Here is a 21,320-nt window from a genome sequence, read left to right as displayed (position 1 = left end):
AACAGAACAGCAACAGTTTGGTAAATATTCAGCTGTTTGGCTTAAATATCTGCTGTATGCATTTTGCCATTTCTCAGAAAAAGTTGCAGCACCATTTGCACATACGTTCTGACACATTTACATGATTTCATGACTTTGAAAACTATTTTGTGTGCCAAACTGCAGAAAGTCCCTATAGTTCTTGATTAAAGCAGCAGCTTAGCTTTTAGGTGGAGTTTGCCTACTGTGTGTTTCTAAAATCCATTCACATATAAAGATTCTGGAAAGGTCACTAGAAATAATGTAGTCAGTTGACATTTAAAAATCACTTAGAGAAAAGCTCACCATCCACATCTCCCAGTATAATGAATTTCTGAATCACATGGTAGTGTTCTTGGTTCTCCTCTATAACCCTCTAGGGAGGAAAAAGGAAAGTTCAAACTGTGAATAAAATCTTATAGCACAATATATAAAGAAAGCAAAGTTATAAATAAAGCAAAGGTTCCTTAGGGAAAAAAGCTATCCTATTTCAAAGGGTCTTCTGCATAAAAAGCAAAAGAAAATATATCTGTATATCTGTGTCAAATTACAAGAATATTGACAAACTGAAAGACACAGAACCAGAATATAGATCTGTGAATTTAATACTTTCATGTAATGGAAGAAATTTAAGACCAAGGGCTTTTTGCTTTGAAGAGGAGAATAAATAACAACGTTACAGAGAGTAGATTCTCCAAAGCCATAGAAAAAGCAATATTTTGTATAAAGCTGTAAAGAAAAGGCCTGTGAAACTTATTTAAGGAAAATATTTTTTTCTTTAGAGGAATGGATGCATGACATACAATTCAACTGCACCTGTGAAATTACTGTGTGGTGAGAATACCACTAAAAGGCTATGGCAGCTGGGTGTATCTGGCTAACCCCATCAATCTGTAAGCTGTCCTTCAATGTGTCTTATCAATATGATGAACACTATGCCTGTTCCACCAATGGAACAGATTTGATTCCCTTGAACTGATTCCATCAAATCTAGTTTCAATTTAATATTTACAAAATTAACAGATAAGTTATATATTCCATCTTAAATTAAATAAATACCCTGGGTGTAAAGAAGAAACAGTCTGCTTAAGCAAATACGCTTCTTCATTTTCAAAGACCTGTTCTGAAATATGCACACAAACCTCCTACAAGGAAAACTGCATGAAATCAATCCTTGCACATTCTACCGAAGTGTTAAATAGGTGATTTACTTTGTCTGCTTTTCATGCCTTACAGCACTTGATAGTCCACTGTTTCTTTAGCGAATCTAGTTAGTTTGGCAGATACAGGACAAGACAAAACCTGCATCTTTTTCATCATTAAAAGGTGGCAAAAAAAACCCAACACTATTTGGATTGAAAAAGTACACATTGCAAAGTTATAAACCAGCCACTGTACACATCTGAACATTTCATTAAATAGTGGAGTATAAGTACAACCTAGTGAATAATTAAAAATAGTAAACAGCGAGGAGGAACTGTAATCAATACATACCTTTTTGTCTGTTGCCTGAAGTTCTTCAAAAACTTTTTCTGAAGTCCAACTTCAAAGTAGGAGAAAAAAAGCAAAAAAACATTAGCTTGAGTATTGCAAAAGGATCACACAGGATCTTTTGTTGAGTGTAAGAACATATTTGTTACTTAAAACTTACTTGGTTTCTAAATACTCTCTAGGGAGCTCTTCCGTCTCCTCTGTAGTTACTACTGACGTTCGAATTTCTTGCTCCACAAGAGTATCTACCATGACCCTGAAATATGCCCAAACAGTATCTTCCCAGGTATCACAAACTGGAAGAAGCTATGTAATTAAACAAAACAAAAGAACAAAAGTTATGAGAGATTGAGAACCATGAGAATCCAAAACACAGTGACTATAATTTAGGATCGGACTTTCTGCGCTCAGACTGAAGACCATCTCGAACAGCAACTCTTCCTTCATTAGCGTAGGATACGAAAAATCCTTTCACTAAATAATGCTCTACTTCCTCGACTATTTTAAATCAAAGGTTGTCAAAATAAATACTCCTATTTCCTCCTTTCACAGGTGACACCGCTCTGATACCATTCCCTCTCTTGTGTAGTAGCTCAGATAACCAGTACAGATGAAAACTGTACTCCACTTCTCTACCAGGTCATTTGTCAGCAGGATCACTTTGCCGTACTGGTTTATGCTATGGTTGCACAAGTCACTGTGGAATAATGAAAGGTGTAGGGCAGAAGGAAGGCCTTTGCATCAGTGACACCTTGGAAGTCTTTGAACTGTGTTACTTCATTCAGAAACTAAGAGGATATAGACACAAAAAAATATATATACACATAACACTGTATAAAGTAAAGTAATATATAAGATATATATAAAGTAATACGTATATATATATATATATATATATTAATTCTCACGGCACCTCTAAAATTGGTAACAGGAAGTTTGAAAAATCTCAATTTGAGAGATAACTGAGCAAGACAACCCAGATAACAGTATTATATATAGACTAACAACTCCCTTTGGAGAATCTAAAGCTTTATATCCAGTTCTTCTCTGAATCTCATTAGGCTCTTTCAGCAGAGAAACCCTGGGACAAGTTCCAGAGACAACAACACACTTCATGAAGCACTTGTCTCTTACACAAATTTCAAAATTACTGAAATTACTGAAAACAGTTAATTTCATTAACCGTCTCTTTCCTCTGCCACAAGAAGGTGAACACTTTTTGCTCCATATTCTGTACAGTTTTACGATGCCTTCTTCGGCCAAAGAACTGATTTTTAAACTTCAATGACTAAAACCAGAAAACATTCACTATCACCCCTCTCTTTATTTTCCTATTTTTTTTCCCTAATATGTCACTCTAAGATGGGGGTGGTGGCGTCAACCTCCTCAAGTAGGAGATTATCACCGATTAATATAACAGCAAGTAAGCCTTTATGATATTGACTGCTACTTTCCTCATTGTTCTTTAAAAGAAAAATCCCTACTTAGGAGAGCACAATAGTATCTGGAGAATTAAAACTAATAAAAGGGAGAATTACATAAAAAGCATCGTAGAGAAAAATAAAAACTACTGATAGTGAAATTTGGTTCAAAATAACACTTGGATATGCTAGCTTGTCTAACACTTGCAACTTAAAGCACTGACAAATCACAATACTGTGCACAAGCAGAAAAACGACTATATATAAGCTCTTAAGTAATACTAAAATGAAAAAGAAATAATACTGTGGAATTAGAACGGATTGTACTGCTAGCTAGCATGAATAATACTAACAGAAGTCTATCAAGTATATTTAGCTAAGGCATGAAAATCTTAGAGATCACATTGACTAAAGCAGAACTGTTTGCCATTGTCGTGTTTACTAGATTTTTGAAACCACATTAAGCAGTAATTGCAGCATGTCTGATGATGTTATTGTCATATATAAGAAACAAAATGCACAACTATCAAACACCATTCACTAGGAGGCTTGACATACCTGTTTGAGGTTTCCACTGAGTGCTGCATAGATTGCTCTCTCATATCTGTTAAACTGCTCCTAAAATAAGCAGGTGAAAATATAACTCAATTAAAAAGCATGTATGTTTCCTGATCACTTTAAATTTTATTAGAGATTAATCCATTACAAAATGTTCCACTTGTTTCTGAAAAAAAAACAAACACCAAAATAAGAAATTGGAAAACCCCAGGACATATCAGGAGCCAAAATAAAAATAGCAAGTGACTTCCCCTTCCGTAGCAAAACATTGTAACTTATCTGAAAAATTTGCACAGATCTGGAAAGACAGCAATGTTTTTTCCTTTCCCATTCAACCGAGTCAAGATGAAAATCAAAGTCAGTGTGAGTATTTTCACTTTCAACCAAATAAAAAAAGACATTTCCTAAGTCTTAAAAATTGGTGACAATTATGTAGATTTCTCACTGTAAGACATAACTATATTATTTCAGGAGTCCTCTTAGAAAGATTACCTGCAAATCCTATAAACAGCAAACACAAAGGGTAGGTTTACTTAAAATCATGTTATCGAGCTCCAAGAAATTCATCTTTATATGTTAATATCAAGCAAATCAACATCATCTTACCTCTTCAGCCATACGCCAGCAACTTATTTTCCAAATGCACCTGTATGGATTCCCTTCAACGGGCTCCAGCTCTCTTCCTATACGCAAAGGATAATTAAACAAACATACTATTAAAAAAATAAAGAGGAAACTGTGACAAGGTAAAACCTATTTTCTGTTATTAACCTTATCCCAATCCCTTTGAAACTCTTCTCAAAGCTTCTCAATGCTTTTGACTGGCCTGCTGGTCAGCTTTTCTGGGAAGTCTGGTAAATGCACAACTAAAAATTACAGTATTTTAAGCATTTACCTGCTATTTAGCCTTGCAAAAAATAGTGGTTTTGACTGCAACATATCTAATTACATTTAGAAAACACAGAGTTAGGAAGTAAATTAATTTGTATATTTTAAGGAGTATAAGCATCTAATAAATGCTGCTATTCTGCAGGCCTCTGCATGAGTGTGTGCATCACAGAAAAAAATACATAACTGCAGACTAGGTGGATAACACTCAAAACAAGGCTAGGACACCAGTGAATTGTGCAGATAAAAATAGTGGATTATCAGGATTCAAGAAGTAGGAAAACAGTATGCCTTCCAGTCCCAGCTGTGCCTAGTATATAAGACACGTTCTTAAATCCTTTGATGTCCAAATATCATAAAAGCGTATCTTTTTCCTTCATTTACATTTGCTGAACTCAAGTCCTACTGTATCTTTCTGAAGCTATTTTTTTTTTTCAGTCTGTAAGCAATGAGACCTTTGCTAGATGGCAGAAGTCAGATGTTGAGAAAATACATAATGGAACATTATATGGTAGTGGAAAAGAGCTGTATGGAATTCCTAGACATCCGTTTCCTAGACATTATGCTTGCTTTTCAAAAAAGAAAATGACTTCAGCATGTTAAGTGGATTCAGTATACTCAAACCTTCAACTAAAATGATTGCATATTAGTTTTCATATTAGTTTTTACGTAGGTTCAACAGACGTGGTAAAAACATTTTAGATATAAGAAAGGCCCTGAAGATATAAAAAAAAAAAACACCCCACAATTTCTTTTTGCTAGAGACAGACATTAAGAGAAACCCCTCTGCCCTATTTTTATACATCTCAAGTGCATTTGGAAGCAGATACCTCCATTTCTGTTAGGATCATGATACAATTTCCATCCTTCCAAAGTTGCCGCTCTCCAGGCCTGACCACATCGTTTGCATAAGCGTTGTGCCTGAAAAATAATGCATTTTCTCAGCACTGGACTTCAAGGTCGGAAACCCAACAGTCTCTCCATTAAAAATGTAAACGTTATTAAAATAATTAGCTTGCATAGAGATTGTAATAAAAAATAACTACACAAAGAACCTTAAACTCAAAAGAACTAAGAGCTCAAAGTCAATAAAAACTCAGCTTGTTTTTCACTAAATGTTTCAGTTTTTCTGTCGGTACTTAGAGCAATATGAGAAATATGCTACAGTCCCACCCTATTAGCTTAGACAGCTGTTACACATCCTTCTGATAAGCTCACGTTGAGGTATCATCTTGTTGCTTAGATGGTCTAATCCATCTCTTCACCTACTTCTCTCATCGACTGAGCTTTCCAAACCCCTCAAGCACTTCTAAAACCAGCAATCCTAATTTTCCTATGATATTCAATAGTCTACTCACTAGCACAAAAAGGTTTAATTCAAAGCTATTTTGAATAGCATGGAATGTAAAACAGAAACTCTGTGAGGGGAAAAAAAAGCACCAAAGCTTGTTTAGAATTCTTCTAATCCTACACCTCTGAAAAAAAAAAAAATCAGCTAAAGATTATCTGATTAGTCTGACTGGTATCATTCCAACACTAACAAAACACTGTGAAGAGCAAGAGAAACTGCAATATGTGGCCTTAGTTTGTTTAGCCAACCTCCGTTCACTTCATGCTGAAAGGGCTGCAGACATTCAACCATTTTGGGAACGGTAACAAACCAAAGAACAGACAACAAGCCAACACGCTGGTCTAGCTTAGGAGCTGTACATTACATGTGGTAATGTAAATGAACCAAGATTCACTGTTAATTCAGAGTAAACTCTAAATAAACTTATTATTTCAGTAGTGAATAAGCTACTCCATGCTTATCAGACAGTAGCAACGCCTAGCAGCTACTGATGAACAATCGAAATTGCAGATTTATATTCATACTCTGCACCAACATGGTCTCGTGTCCATAATATGGGAAAATGAATGGATATGTACTATAGGGGAACAAAACACTTGCAAGTAACCATTTTAAGTCTAAGGTCTCGCACACAAGAATCTCAAGTTCCTTTTTCTTCCCCTTAACCAAATATCATTACATGTATGTAGAGCCAAGTATAAGGGACTGTGTTTCCAACTGAGGCCTTTGACAACACAACTATTTACATGATAAAATCACAAAAGCTGCTTGGTGACAACTGGGAATCTTTATTGAGAACAGCTTTAGGACCAGAACTGCCTGGATGTTACTCAGATAAGAAAAAATGCAAAGTATATGCATCATATATTCAGTAAGATAGGGCAACAAGCAGAACTGTAGTAAAAGAGTTTATGGAGGAGAATAATGTACTTTTTAGAATATTCAGATAAAGTCTCTCATAGCTTTTGCTGCCGAAGACCCTGCCAAACAATAAAGGTAACAAAACAAAAAGTAGAATGCTAGCCATGACTCTCCCTCAACTCCATTCAGACCATATAATCAAGGGGACGTCAGAGGAGCAGAGCAAGTAAAAGTTGCTTAATTTAATACTTTTTCTAAGGAAAGCATACATCAAATCTTTCTCTCTCTCTAGTTAAAATTACAAGCATGTTCCATTCCAACATATTTAAAAGGAAGCCTGTATGATAATCCACTGATTATTAGACATGCAATTAGGAAGTTCTTTGAAAAATCCAATGTTTCTCTGACAGTATTTAGTATCAAGCCACTACAGTAAAAAAAATTACACTGTCAAAAAACCAAAATATAAAGGTGCAACTTTTTTCCATAGCATCTATTATACACGTGAAATTACTTAACTAAATGCAAGACTTTTTAACTACAATGTTAGCAATCTATCACCGTCTTATTGATATTTAATTGAAACTTAAATCCCTACAAGCCAGAATTACACAGACATTTTAGTACACAGCTTGTCATTAGCTTTAATAGTAAGATTTTAAATAAGTTAAACTAGTTAACCAAGAAGATTCTTCCACTTTTCATGGCTTACCTCATCTGTCATTCCTGCTCTGATGAGAGTAAAGAGATACTTCAATAACCTTGCATCATCTTCTCGATCTAAATCATCAAGTGGCAGTTTCTGTCTTATAGGAGCATCTGGATCCTGCAAGGAAAAAAGGCACCATCCATTCACACAATGCATGTCTGCCTCTTCCAATGATTTCCTGTCCTGTTTTATAATTTTGAGTCATATTTTCACGTTGGCACAATATGCTATACAGCCAACGTATCTAGCGTGATACTTTCCTGTCTTTCCCCTCTTGTTTCTTTTATTCCTTTTCTGTTACTGTTCCTATCAGAGGGAGCCACTGCAGTCTCTTTATTTACTCCACCACCTTGTCTTTGCCTCGGATTTCTCATCTTCCAGCTCTTTTCATCCTTAAGCATCCTTTCCCCTTCTGCCTCTCCACCTACCAGACAGTCTGTCCTTCTCCACCTTCTCAGAAGCCTTTTCTATAGCTATATTTGCTTCTATTTAATCCAAACAGATTTTCTCAAGCCACTTTTCAATCAATGCATTGATCACTCCCCAATTGCATTCATCTTCCACGACTGCCTTGCTGTCAGAGACACTTCATTCTCTCCTTCGACTGAAGAGTCTTTTCTTCCCTTGACTTCCCTCCTGTCAGCTTTTACTACAGTAGCTCTCAAGAAATCCCATCATTTATGGGATTTAGTTTCATTGCACTAGTTACTGTATAACGACAGCATGCCCTTACTTGTAAGAGCTTCCAACCAGTTCTGTAAACTTTGCTAGGTATGAACATGAGTTTGTTTCAGACAAAGTTTACTAACAAAGCTATTTATTTCACTATACAGACCACAGGTTCTTGCGCTAGAAAAAGAAAAAGCAATGGCTGAAAGAAAACAGATGTCTACACATCTCAAAAGAACTCCAGAGGTATCCTGGCTCATTGAGTCTTGTCCACTGCTAATTACTCTACAGTGTGTTCAAACTTCCAATTAAAATAAGTTTATTTCATCATCACAGAAAGCTTTTCCAGAATCTCACCCATCTGACAGATTTAATAATTTGTTTTCTTAATTATTCTACAACATCCAACTTCAATACTAACATCTTCTCCTCAGCTAGTTCCTTCCTGCTTCACAATTTCTGTACTAATTTTCACCTTTTCCAACCTAGCATTCTGCAATTTTTTAGACAGCACAACAGTTTTTAGATAGCACAACTTTCTAAAAATTGGTGGAATGCTGTGAAAATAGCATATATGCTCTCTCTAATCTAATTTATACCCATTTTGAAACCGGAGTCTTATATTTAAATAAAACTTACCAACTCTGTTACGAGAGCTCGAGAACTTCCGACGTACGTACATAACTGTCGCTGCTTCAGGGCATGTAGTGTATTCTCCCTGAAAGCAATGAAATGCTCTTCAGAAAAAGAGAGCAACTGTATTTTAATAAGACACAGATATTAAAAATACACTTAATACTTGTGGATAAGTGGAATAGGATTACAGAAAAGACATGCCTGGTTTGGGTTGTGTATCAATGGACTGTGTTCGTCAAAATGTTAAAATTTCACTGTAAGTACAATAATAGAATCAATTCACATAGCCTTGATTTCTTTCAAAAACATCCATTATTCCAATCGTTCATATATTTAAACTATGAATTAATTTCTCCATGAGCAAAATTTCTCATTAGCATTCACTGTAGTTAGTCTAGGACAGAAATTCAAATTACGTTGAACACGATTCCAAAAGCCTGTATTCACCCATCCACTGAAACCAAGTTTACTCTAGGCAACTAGAATCAAAAGCAGGCTTCGGTCTTTTCTGCCATAAAATCCACCACTGATAAAAAAAGATGACAAAAATGACTTCCGGTGAAGGATCAATGACACAAAGTGACGACAAGAACTTTAACAGGCAAAAAGTAAAGCCAGACAAAGAACTGACCACCTGAGAAACAAATTAGAAAGGTTTTGTGTAGTGTAAATAACAGGTTGATCAGCAGGTGACCATCTCTTATTGTTCCTTATTACGAAAAAATGAAACCTTCATCTGGGTAAAGAGTAAATTAAATTGCTTTGATGGCTTTCCTTTCATTTTCTCATCCCAAAAGCAGTACTTGACTTTTGAGAAGACATCCTTTAAGTTGGGGAGGAAGCTCAATTTTACATCTAAGAATTGAAGGAAAAGAAGTGAACGAACTGACCAACTTTTAAAAAAAACACAGTTCTTCAGAGTGATTTTGGACCAGTTCTGTGTCTAGGTATGTGAATCTTACACTTGAAGGAAGCCTGTACACAAAACAGAAAGTCTGAACTCACCAATATACAGATTTTGCATAAAACTCAATATTATCAGAGAAGTCCCCGATTTCATCCTTGGCAATGCTCTCTAGCCAATCTACCACCATCTGGAATGATAGGAATTTGCATTTTTAAGACAAACATTTAACGAGTAGTATTTTAACTGTCTCCCTCCCATCTCTAAATCTACTAGTTATCTACAGAGTAATCAAAAGGTGTGTACATCCTGAGACTATACCATTAAGTATCCAGTTTGAAGGTTGTTTTGGCACAATCTATTTCTCACTAGATGCTGCAGTTACTACAGTGCTACTAGTTTATTAATCATTATCAACAGTAACAGAGGCTCCGAGTAAGAATAGATCTCAGCCTTCCATCCTCTCCAGCCTAGCCTGAAAAACGTTTCTGATCTTTAGAAACTAAAGAACAATATTTCTACACATACGAATAATAACATGCCTAAATGAATAAAAAGAAGTAAGTGTTAGAAACAGCTTAATTAAGTGCACATAACTCATTTTCTGAAGCTTATGCAATACTAGTGTTACAAACATTTAAATGTCTATTGGTCTATTTCCATTCTCACTGTAAAAATTTTGTCATACCTGGCTTTGTCGAACAAATGAATCTTTCTGAAACAAGTTTTCTATATTCGTCTTCTCACTAGCATTTAAAGGCTATTTAAGAAAAAGTTGATTAGTACTTTCTGGAAAAGAAAACTTGACACAAAAACATGAATACCAAACTGAACACATATTAACTTACAGATTTTCAACAAGTTCAGCATGCTACCTCTCCCCTGTCCCTTTGCAAACAGTACACATTTGTTTTATTTGGATCATCATCTACATCCCGTTATACTAAAATCTGTAAAACTAAGACTCAATATAGTTCAAATGTATGGCCACAGAAAGATTCTGCATAGTAAATCCACCAGTTCCACTGAGTGCATTCATATTATCACAAATTTTGCTTATAACTGTATATGTCAAAAAAGTGGACTTTTTCCCAGATCATATAAACTGTAAACATGAACAAGTAGAAAAAAAGAAAACAAAACCAAACCCAACCAAAACACACAAAAATACACCCCAACCTCCTGATACTTCTTTCTACTCTCCTGCATTAATTTAGCTTTCTTGCAACAAAAGGAGAACAGAATATACATTTTCCTAAAAAACACAGATAAGAAGAGACTTTATTTTGGCACAGCAGTGTTTAACTTAAAAGTACTGACAACTTTGCAGTGGGAATCATAGATGAAGCTATTTCATGACTGAGAAAAAACAGCAACAATCATAAATTTTACAAAGACGGAGTCACTTTGCTTAGTGTTTTGTCTTCCTAAGCATATTCTGGCAGCAAAGGCTAGAAATGCTGTATTGACATAGACAAGACGACTACAGCTGAAATAAGAATGATACAAAAATTTGGATTTCTTTTGAGATAAATTAGAATCAGGACTGCAAAGTACTACACAGCTTGAGACCACATGCACTTCTAGGCAAAGCAAAATTATCTCTGCCCCAGGGGAAACATTATCACTACTGATGCAACTTTTAAAAATATAGTTGCTTCCAGTGGATTTTCCAAGTATGTGGGGAATACTTAATGAAACAAAACCAAGTATAGTTAATACAAATTCTTACACTAGCATTTTCTATTTAGAACTGAGTATTTAAATTCACAATTTCCAAAATGTGGAATAATTTAATATTAACTTGCTAGAATTCAAATTGGTTTCATCTTTGTTTATATTCTTTTATCTCTGAATTTTGAGGTGGCTGCAACACTGGGATCGTAAAAAATAAAATGTAAGCATTTAGCTTTAACACATACCCCTTAAAAATAGTAATAATAATTTTCCCCCTCAAGCTTACCATGAGTTCAAATGCAGTTTCATCTTCCAGTGCCGACTGTATTCTGTCTCTAGAAATAAAAGTGCAAAACCTTAACGATTAAAATAAAGATGAGAAAATTCAGCAGAATGTGTAATATAACTGAAAGTGTTTAAAAATACCTTTACAAAAAAGTGTTCTTTTATAGAAATACTCTAAGTTTAAAAAGTAATAATAGGACTGTTTACAACTTTCTATTTCCATAAACAGATAGGAAATAGGCATAATTATCAGCAGCTAGTTCCAGAAACAGATAGTAAGTAGCTACTAGATAATAAGTAGCTACAGATAATAAGTAGCTACTTATTCCATATAAATAATCTTATTCGTAATATATCTAAGAAAGTCAGCTCAGCGCAAAGAAGTAACGTGCTTTTCAAGTAAATTACCTATAAAGTGCAGACAACAGTCTCCACGTTACCATCTCCTGCTTGAGAAGCCACAAGACACTGGCGGTTTTTGAGAACTTTTGCTGTCCAGGAGTTGCTCTGTAAACTATTTTGCCTAGTATATTCACCTGAGGTAAATAAATATATACGTAGTTAATAATGCCCACCACTGTATTTTTTCCTAAGCCATTACGATAATCTTTTCATAATTCCGAAGACTCCCTCAAAAACCAAATTTAATTACCATCTCTTCTAAATAGGTAGATGGTTCTCCATACTGTAAGTTCCCATAAGAATGTTTAAAAAATGTTACATGGCCTTGAGACCATAAAACAAGAATGTAGCTCTCTTTCGCAAGGTGCTATACAAACTCTGCCCTCTTCTCGCTTTTGTGATCAACACTGTTATTGCTGGAAGGCTCATAACTTCTTCCTTTCAATTTGCCAGTCCCTGCTGATTATAAACTGTCAATCACCGATCGATTCAAAAATTGTGTCTAAAAGCAGATCTCTTATATTTTATGTTGAGAACTCTACTGCCAGTTTATTAGGAATGCACTAGAAAGATCTTAATACCATCATAGTAAAATGATCTTACTTATTTATACCTGAGACAAATAAGTATTTGTTAATCAAGCTCACTATCAGTAACAAAAAAATCTATTTATCTGCTCACGTTTATTATTGTCACTTGACGCTTGCAGGGGAATGGCAGCTGGATGACTTTTTTAGTATTTAGCAAGCTACACAATGGGCATTCCTGTGGCAAAGTAAAGAGGTATGCTAACCAATGCTAGTGTTCAGTGACTCAAGTCTGCAACCAGCTGGAAGATTTAAAAGTATCTATGTTAAGCACTGAGACTTCTCAGCTTAAAGAAAAAGAACAACAGAACTTAATGAAGGGACTGCAAGTTAAAATAAATAGAAAAAAAAAACCAGCAAACTATTTACCTGACTGTTACATATACTTTCATATTCATCCACCAGATCAAAAATGGTAGTTGATGTATGCTTCAGGAAGGAATGTAGAAAATCTGAGTACATGCTCATAGTAGCTAGAATACGTATAAGAAGAAAAAATCATATTAGACACAATGTGGTAAAAAAATCCAACACTACCAAAAAATCCTGATGACAAGGTATCTCGTCATTAATAAAGCTAAGCAAAGGCAGCAATGATACGAACTATTTATATCCCATAAAGTCAGAAGAATTTACCAGTTAAGACAGTAAGATATGCAGAAGCTACGAGGTAAGTCAAATAATTATAAAACTTTTGCTGTAAATCTGTCATCTGAGAGAGTTTTAAAGACAAACTTGTTTGTCTGTCTCCATAAAGCTAATCCAGTTTGTGTTTTACATCACCACAGTGTCCCATTTGTGTCATCAATTTCCACAGAAAACATAAATTGGCAAAACTGCAATAACTGAAAAAGTTAACTTTCTGAACTTTTAAAGCTAGACTGTTCTTGGCATAGAAATATCTAAACAAAATGATACAGAAAGCCAAGAACATATATGTGTGGTCAGTTATGATGAAAACTTCAGATTGTCTCACCAGCTTCCCCAGGATCATCCTCACGCAACAGCACAGCACTCATAGTGACATCTTCCATCATGTCCAGATTTGTAAACAGTCCTGTCTGCTGAGGTGAGAGCACTGTTGTCCAGTTACTTTCATCCAACTAAAAGCATAACGGAAAATAAACAGCAATCTCAGACGACTGCAAGCCTAGCTTCAAAGTTTTTTTTTCATTCTATCCGAATGGTACAGAGCAATTCTAAAAATTAACAATGAAATAACTGCCTTTAGATAAAGCGCAACTACGACTGTAACAAATAGCTCTGAAAAGATAAATTTTAGTCTGGAAAAAGGAAATTCTTCATGTTTCTTTTCTTTTTTCCCCCGTCAGGAAATAAAAAAAATGTATAATGTAATCAGGCCTTGCATTTTACATCACTGCGTATCACTTTTCCCCTTAAAACAAATGCATCAGTCCATCCTTTTGTATTCTGTTAAATGTTTACCAAGTATTTTGTTGACTAGGTTGCAAAGCAGCTGTGAAAAATTAAACAAAACAGTTAAAATTTGATCAGAACCATTTACTTCCATCTTCCAACCTTCTCGGAGAATTGCTCAAAACCCCCGATTGAATGAAGCAATACATCTTTAAGGAGAAAATACAAGAGTACTGAAGTGGGAAATAGAGACATAGCTGTACTTTCTTGGGAGTATTTCAGGGGAGGTATTTGATAACATCTGAGATAAGGCAGCAAAATGGCCAAACCAGAAGACAGACCGTACATACACTGCACCGACAGGACAGCTTCCCGTAGCTGTTTCCATGACAGCAATTGCTTTCTCAGCAGCAATTAATGCCATATGAAGATCCAGTGATATGACAATGGTTGATTCTTTTCCCTAACTGTTAAAATGGTCACACCCAAACCGGACGACACTGTCGTAAGTCTCTTAAATGTATCCAAAAACTGTGGACGTAACTGTTGTTTTTCCTTTTATGCCCCAGTTTCTACCCACTGTATTTCTCTTGCCTGATTTCTCGCTGCCGTTATTACCCTCTAGCCAGCCAGAACAGAATGCTATTGCACTCAGCAACGTTCAGACAACTGAGTAAAAATAACAAGAAGCTCACTTCCACTAAAATTTTATCAGGTCTCTGTGGGAAATACAAGAAGGTCTGATGAGTGTTCTAATCTACCAGCACGTAAATTTCCACGAGACATAGTTTTAAGTCCTTTTTCCATCACCCTCCTGTGAAAGCTTTGGTTTAGTCCCAAATTTACCCTTGCTAATCTAAACCGGATTCAAGTCAGAGCACTAAATGCTAAGTATTTTGTGAGTGAAGTTCATTTTAGCTATTTACAGAATATCAAGAGGCTCTGAAGCAGTAGCGCTGTTCTCCTGCTAAGAGCTTTATCAATGTTGATCAAGAGCCCGTAGGCCCCAGAACCTTACGATTTAAAGAAACAAGCAGGCCATTACAAACTATGGAAACAACCAAAAGGAAGAATGAATTCAAATGCACATACAGAAACACATTTTTTTTTTGAGTCAATTTAAAAATAAACAGAGAAAAATTATTTTAGATGTCCCTACTTATGACTTTTCTAATCATTGTTTTTCCAAAGATGCTACAGTAGAAGATAATTAACGTCATCTGAAAAGTAATCAGAAGAACTTGCTCTTTGAAGTCCAAACGACGCCTAATACTGCAGAGTGCTAAAATAAGAAAAACTCTGAAGGTTTAATTTGCTGACAGAACAATCATCTTTGAAGAATCTGTAAACAAGCAGAGTCAAGTTTTCTGTAGTCACAAGCAGATGTTACACGGACTAGCTTAACATATATGGTGTAGTTCAGAAGTCCATAAAACCGTCTTCATTCCTTGCTGCACCATCTCAAACACCACATTACTAAATGGTACTAGTAGCAAGCAGCAACAGAAGCAGTAGTAAGAGCAAGCTTGTCCCACCTGCAGTTTGTCCTTCGTGCAAACAAGGAAACACTGAAAAATGGTAGCTTCCTGTAAGTTTTGCGGGAGCTAAACAGAAAAACGCACTCTAACCATCTTACCATTGACATATTGCCAAGCAGTCCAGAAGTCTGAAGAATCAGAGGAGATCTCCCTCCTGTTCCCAGGATGGCAGACATATCCGTCTGCTTCATGGAGCTTCGAGACAGTGAAGTAACTGAAAGACAGAGAGCCTTTTCTGAAGACAAAAGCTGGTTAAGACCACTGTGCTCTATCAAGGAAAGTAATCTTGCAATGCAGACTGAAGTATTTATGAAATCCTGCTCGGTCACAGAAGAAACAAACAAGCCAACCTGATGGAGAAGTGACTTGCTCCTGCCCACTGCTATCTTCATTCCATCAGAAGGCTCGTACGAAACCCACAAATACCAATTAGAAAAGTCTTAGGCCTGAGTACGCTTGGAAGTAAGGATGTTAATTATCAATAATGGAACTTAATAGTCTAACTCTCTAGTTATGCCAGGCTTATACAAGCAGCATTAGCCAAGTCTGAAGCATTCTCAAGCACTAATCTCCAGTTTGGAAGCACGTCATCCAGTTTGGAAGCAGAAGATCTAATGCCTGTAGGGTTGTGTTTTTCTTTTTTTTTTTTTTTTTTTTTTTTTTTTATAAAGTGTCTCAGATAAACAGAACTTTCATAGAATGTCCCCAGTGCTGAAGATGGCCAAGAACGTACCTGGTCACTTCTTCTGACACCCTCAAATTATAAGGGGACAAAGCCATTGGAAACAGGTAGACAGAGACTAGAAGGCTTCACACCAATAGGTATGTTTGGTTCTCCACGCATCAGTTTTGTACAGACCTCGTCAGCTGAAGAACCAAAGGTTTCTGTCTTTGTATTAGCACATACCTTGAATCACCACAAATAAATCTTCCCTAAACTCTCGAGATGTGAAAGTCAGGCATACTGAAGATCAAAGAGAGAAATCAATTCTCAATTTTTGGAACTAGAATTACAGCTACTAACATTACCAGTCTGACTCTGAAGTTGTAGGTCAAAGCACTCAAGCTGTCAGCGGGTCACCGTTCTCCTCTCCTTCATGGTACCAGAAAATATCTGCTAAAATCTCCCCTGCCCATATGACACAATACATTCAAGGCTCAGGAATTTACAGGGTGGCAGAAAAGAACTACACTGAATAATTCTCAAATACAGTTTCCAATACCCCCAAATGCACAACTGTGAGCAGCTGACATCAAAGGAAACGAAAAAAGCTTGTTCCCAGGAGAGGAGGTAATGCATGCAGTTCACAAGAACACTTCAAATGTTCCATTGTAGGAATGAGACTGTACAACAGAAACAGGAGTAAAAATGCCAATGTTTGCTTTGTTGCAGAATCTTCAGACTGCTTGAAAAAGAAGCAGCTCTAGCTTTCTCCTCTCCAGGCTGAACAACCCCAACTCCCTCAGCCTGTCTTCAAAGGAGAGGTGCTCCAGCCCTTCGATCATTTTTGTGGCCTCCTCTGGACTCTTCCTAATAGGTCCATGTCCTTTCTGTGCTGGGGGCCCCAGAGCTGAACTCAGGGCTCCAGGTGGGGTCTCAGGAGAGCAGAGCAGAGGGGGACAATCCCCTCCCTCACCCTGCTGCCCACGCTGCTTTTGATGCAGCCCAGGACACAGTTGGCTTTCTGGGCTGCAAGCACACATTGCTGGCTCATGTCGAGCTTCTCATCAAACAACACCCCCAAGGCCCTTCTCTGTTGCCCAGCCCGTATTCATGCTTTGGGACTGCGTGTCTTCGGATTAAACAGTGTGGAAACAACAAACCTTTCAGTAAGGACTGCCTGTCCGCTCAAAGCTGTTTGAAGACAGTTTATCACAAATCATAACCACCTGTGGGGATAACCGTCAGCTGTGTTTAGGGAAGTCTGCAGAGACCAGAACATTTTCTTTCTGAAGTCTATTAAAGAAATAGGAGGTAGGTTACACGGTATGCGTTGTTTAGTAACATCACCATGAGATGTTACCAGTCATCTCCATGATGACTGATTGTATGAACAACCACAACTGCTCACACTAAACCTTTCTGCTCAGGGTATTTTGCATCTGCAATCTCTGCTTTTACTTGCCATCAAGTGCTTGTATTCTGGGGGGCAGCTGCTGCACACGCAAACCGTACGCTGCCTTTTACTGAAATTTTTTATTGCAGAACTTTCTGAAAACAGACAGAACAGAAATTTCACAGTGACAGAATGCAGGCAAGTTGTTAGACCAACACGTCAGGCAAAATCAAGATCTTCACTGAAATCAAACAATACTCAAGATGGTATACGTAAGTTCTAATCTGTTTTGAAGAGAAAAGTTGAAAAAGAGCCACCTGAGTGAAATGTTCACAGCATGACACACAACGCTTACCTCTAAAAGAATATACGACTTGTCTCCAAACAGTCCTGGAAGAAGGATGTGGAGAAGGAAAGCAAGCCTCCCCTCAGAGATTGCTGGAAAACACTGGCTACATGACAATGAAAACCAGGAACCCCTTATATGAGCACTTGAAATATGACAAAATAAAGCCTACAGGAAGAGGCTGACAACAAAAAGTGAGGTAAGCCCTGGTGATGACATGGGAATGGGAGGAATGGGCATGTTTCTTCATTTCAGTGATAACTAGCGAGGGAGGCTCTAAGAGGATTATAGATCTTCTCACAGCATGTTTAGTGTCAAGGCAACGCTAAGAACAACCTGCAGTTTCATTGTGAGAGCTGTCAATGCTGACACACAAGTAGCTTGAGAAGAAGGCTGATGCTCAGAGCACGTATCTTTGGTGCTGGCTAAGATTTTGTATCTTAGCCACTAGATATTACACTACATAAGAACAAACAGGGGCCACACGGAACTTGACAGGGAACCTGAGAAATCACAGAGAATCAGTCTCTCTCTGGAACCTGCTATCTTGTACCAGTGCCAGTTTGGGAACAACTTCCAACACACTCCCAATATGCGCAAACTGATGCAGAATATGGGGCTGAGATTGGGAGATTTCAGAGCAACCTGACCCCAGCCACGACGAGCAGTCACGGCCTGTGAAGTGTGCTGTCTCATCTCTTCTCCACTAGATAAGGAGATCACTCACAGATGCAACCAATAAATACACCTGTTAGAAAGGTCAGCAACAGAACTAGCCTGCCACTTAGGGATGACAAAATGCCTGGAGAGACACTACAAGACAAAATACCTTGAAGAATTGAAGCTGCTGCTGCAAAAAAAAGAAGGTCGTGAGGAGGAGGGAAACAGAACAAACTAGATTGCTGAGTAGCAAGGCAAGAATCATTCAGTTTCTATGTGATACTTGAGAGAAGATGAAACAGTACTGGACACGCTCTTGTGACAAAGAAAATGAAGCTCAAATGCACTCTAAAATCTGACAGGCAAAACCACTGGCAGTCACCAATAGCATACATATAACATACGAAGGTATATGTTGACTGATACTACGTGTTTTTTCCCCTGTTTATAAAGGTTTCTAACTTCAGAATCACCAAGTAACTCTCCACAGTCTGGGCAACCAGTTATAGCTTCCAGCCACCCTTACAGTAAAGAAGTTTTTTCTTACGTACAGACAGAATTTCCTGTATTTCATTTTGTACCTACTGCCTCTTGCCTTTTTACTGGGCACCACCAAGAAGAGTACAGCTGTCTTTCTACTCCTCTTTTCTTACTCCCATCAGGAGGTTATATGGCATTGCCGAGATCCCTCTGCGCCTTCTTGTCTCCAGGCTAAACCACCTCGGCTCTTTTCAGCCTCCCCTCATCTATCAGATGCTTCAATCTCCTAATCAACTTCGTGGCCCTTCACTGGACCCCCTACGGTACATCCGTGTCTTTACCACTAGGAATTCTTACTAGTTATCAAGTCCAAGCATATTATTCCTTTTAACTATATATTAAAGAAAAAAAGTCTTACGTGGCTGGCGAAGCAACAAACCGGGAGTTCTGGAAATCAGATGGCTTCTGGGCGTCATGTTTCCAATACTGTCATCCAGGGATGTAAAAACTGATTAACAAATAAGTTAAGAAACACTCTTCTACACAAACTTTCAGGTCTATGCAACAACAACAACAGTTCTATCGTGAGCGCTTGGAAAGGAAGAACGTTTTGGTGGGACTGAAATCTAATAAAAATTACAAAACCTGTCTTTCACACGAAAGCAGAAAGCCCTACTCATAATCCTGAATTAGGTCATAAAATGTTTCACCAAAAGCTTAAAAGCTGGAGAGCTAGAAGGGACACTGTAAATTAAAATTCAGAAACCTAAGCATAACAGGTCTGGGATGTCTTAGTCCTTGTAACTGCTTGGATTAAAGAGAGTACTTCTGCCCCGTGAGGAGCTGCTACATCCTGCATAAACCACAACAAGAAAATCCAAGCCTGAATGCTTTAAGAAAGTTTTCTATCCTTCCATTCCATGATGCTGATGGCTTTAACAAAAAGGCCTCTGTTGCTCTACTTTGCCTCCTCCTGTCAGCAACCACCTTCAATGCTCTAGGTACGGTTTATTAAGAAGCAGAGGTGTGAAAGTTTCAGCGGCCTCTCTCATGTCAGTCTCCAGGAACATTAATTCTCAACAACAACATAAACGAGTCCAATATCTCACTAGTTTTATAAAGCTTACAAAAAAAAAAAAAAAAAAAGCTAACAGCAGAAGGATGGGCACATGTACTGTATTCCTTTGCTGACACAATCACAAAAACCCACCTTTATATTAGCTGCCAAATTAAGTATTTCTTCTTATTGTAAATAAGTGAGGGGGAAAAAAAGTTCTGTGAAAATTCAAATCTATGTATGTGCACATCTCTTGCTATTACTGTGGATGGTAAGCTACAATACACCGAATAAACACAATACCATTGTAACAAAAAATACATGCAAAAGAACATAAACTCACAAAATTAAGATATAACAGATTGAAGAAAACTCAGGTATGGAGTCAGCTACGGCTCACATAGTTCTCCAGGCTGACAATAACCTGAGTTTGTAAGCCCACGAAAAACGGTAAAAACACCATGCTACAGAAAGGAGGGGGGTAATAAAATATCTTGGCAATCATATTGGCCCAGAATCAAAATAATCAGTCTAAATATAGTCAAGAATTGACTATACGAGCATTTTGACAGCCTTGTACTTCCCTGAAGTCTAGCAAATAATCCATTCCGAGACATCACTACACAAGCTTTGACAAAGTTTGAGATTTATGAAAACAATAGGGAGGATAAAGGAAGGGAGAGAGAATTTCCACTCAGAAGAAGCACCACTCAGTGAAAAGGCAAGCAATCGCATCTTTTGGCTTATTCCTATGTTTTCCTGTAAGGGTCAAGTAATGTGTTGTGTTGCTGAAAACACAATGTTTTTCTAAACGAAACTCACCCAGATTTCCTAGTCACAATTTCTGTCAGCCGTTAATATCCCTCCCTTCTAGCTTTCAGATATTGCAATTGTAGTTTTGTTTTTGAACTTTTCTCCTCCTTAATGCATAAAAATACCACGTAGAAAAAAGAACAGACTACGGAAGAAGAAAAAACGCAACTGCTCAATAGCAAAATTCACTGCAGGATACCTCACGAATCAGGTAATTTCAAAGTATTTTTAAGTATTACTCACTTTGAATAAGTATAAAACAAGGAGTAATTCTTGTAATAATCTTAAATGGAAGAAGGCTTGCTCTGTATTTGAAAACCCTTCCCAACAAGCTCGAAATGAAGGAAGCGGTAGGAATGCCGGTACTTTACGAACACAGCAAGCAACAGTTAAACGGATGAGAAAGCCTTTACATAAAAAGGATACCAGAAACTCTTTTCTGAGAGCTCTGTTTTCGGCCAGGCCTGGCCATCTCCGTGTCGCGGGGCGACAGCATATCTCCAAAACCACTTCTAGAAAACAGCGACATAGAAGC

General features: G+C 37.2%; 1 protein-coding gene across 1 annotated transcript in view; it reads right to left on the bottom strand.

Moving 5' to 3' along the window:
- NUP107 (nucleoporin 107) overlaps positions 1–21,320 on the bottom strand; it is a 29,649-nt gene that overhangs the window by 7,918 nt on the left and 411 nt on the right. Inside the window, exons 2-18 of the mRNA XM_040552996.1 lie at positions 21,212–21,297; positions 19,334–19,423; positions 15,471–15,586; positions 13,434–13,560; positions 12,827–12,930; positions 11,877–12,004; positions 11,470–11,518; positions 10,195–10,266; positions 9,608–9,696; positions 8,606–8,684; positions 7,301–7,414; positions 5,207–5,297; positions 4,095–4,171; positions 3,489–3,548; positions 1,670–1,815; positions 1,513–1,561; positions 325–394 (exon numbers count right to left, since the gene is read on the bottom strand). Coding sequence (XP_040408930.1) covers positions 325–394; positions 1,513–1,561; positions 1,670–1,815; positions 3,489–3,548; positions 4,095–4,171; positions 5,207–5,297; positions 7,301–7,414; positions 8,606–8,684; positions 9,608–9,696; positions 10,195–10,266; positions 11,470–11,518; positions 11,877–12,004; positions 12,827–12,930; positions 13,434–13,560; positions 15,471–15,586; positions 19,334–19,423; positions 21,212–21,297 — 1,547 coding nt within the window. The remainder of the gene's footprint in view (positions 1–324; positions 395–1,512; positions 1,562–1,669; positions 1,816–3,488; positions 3,549–4,094; positions 4,172–5,206; positions 5,298–7,300; positions 7,415–8,605; positions 8,685–9,607; positions 9,697–10,194; positions 10,267–11,469; positions 11,519–11,876; positions 12,005–12,826; positions 12,931–13,433; positions 13,561–15,470; positions 15,587–19,333; positions 19,424–21,211; positions 21,298–21,320) is intronic.

The sequence above is a fragment of the Cygnus olor genome, chromosome 1, assembly GCF_009769625.2.
Source record: "Cygnus olor isolate bCygOlo1 chromosome 1, bCygOlo1.pri.v2, whole genome shotgun sequence".
Lineage (NCBI taxonomy): Eukaryota > Metazoa > Chordata > Aves > Anseriformes > Anatidae > Cygnus > Cygnus olor.
This window is presented reverse-complemented; position numbering and strand designations above follow the sequence as displayed.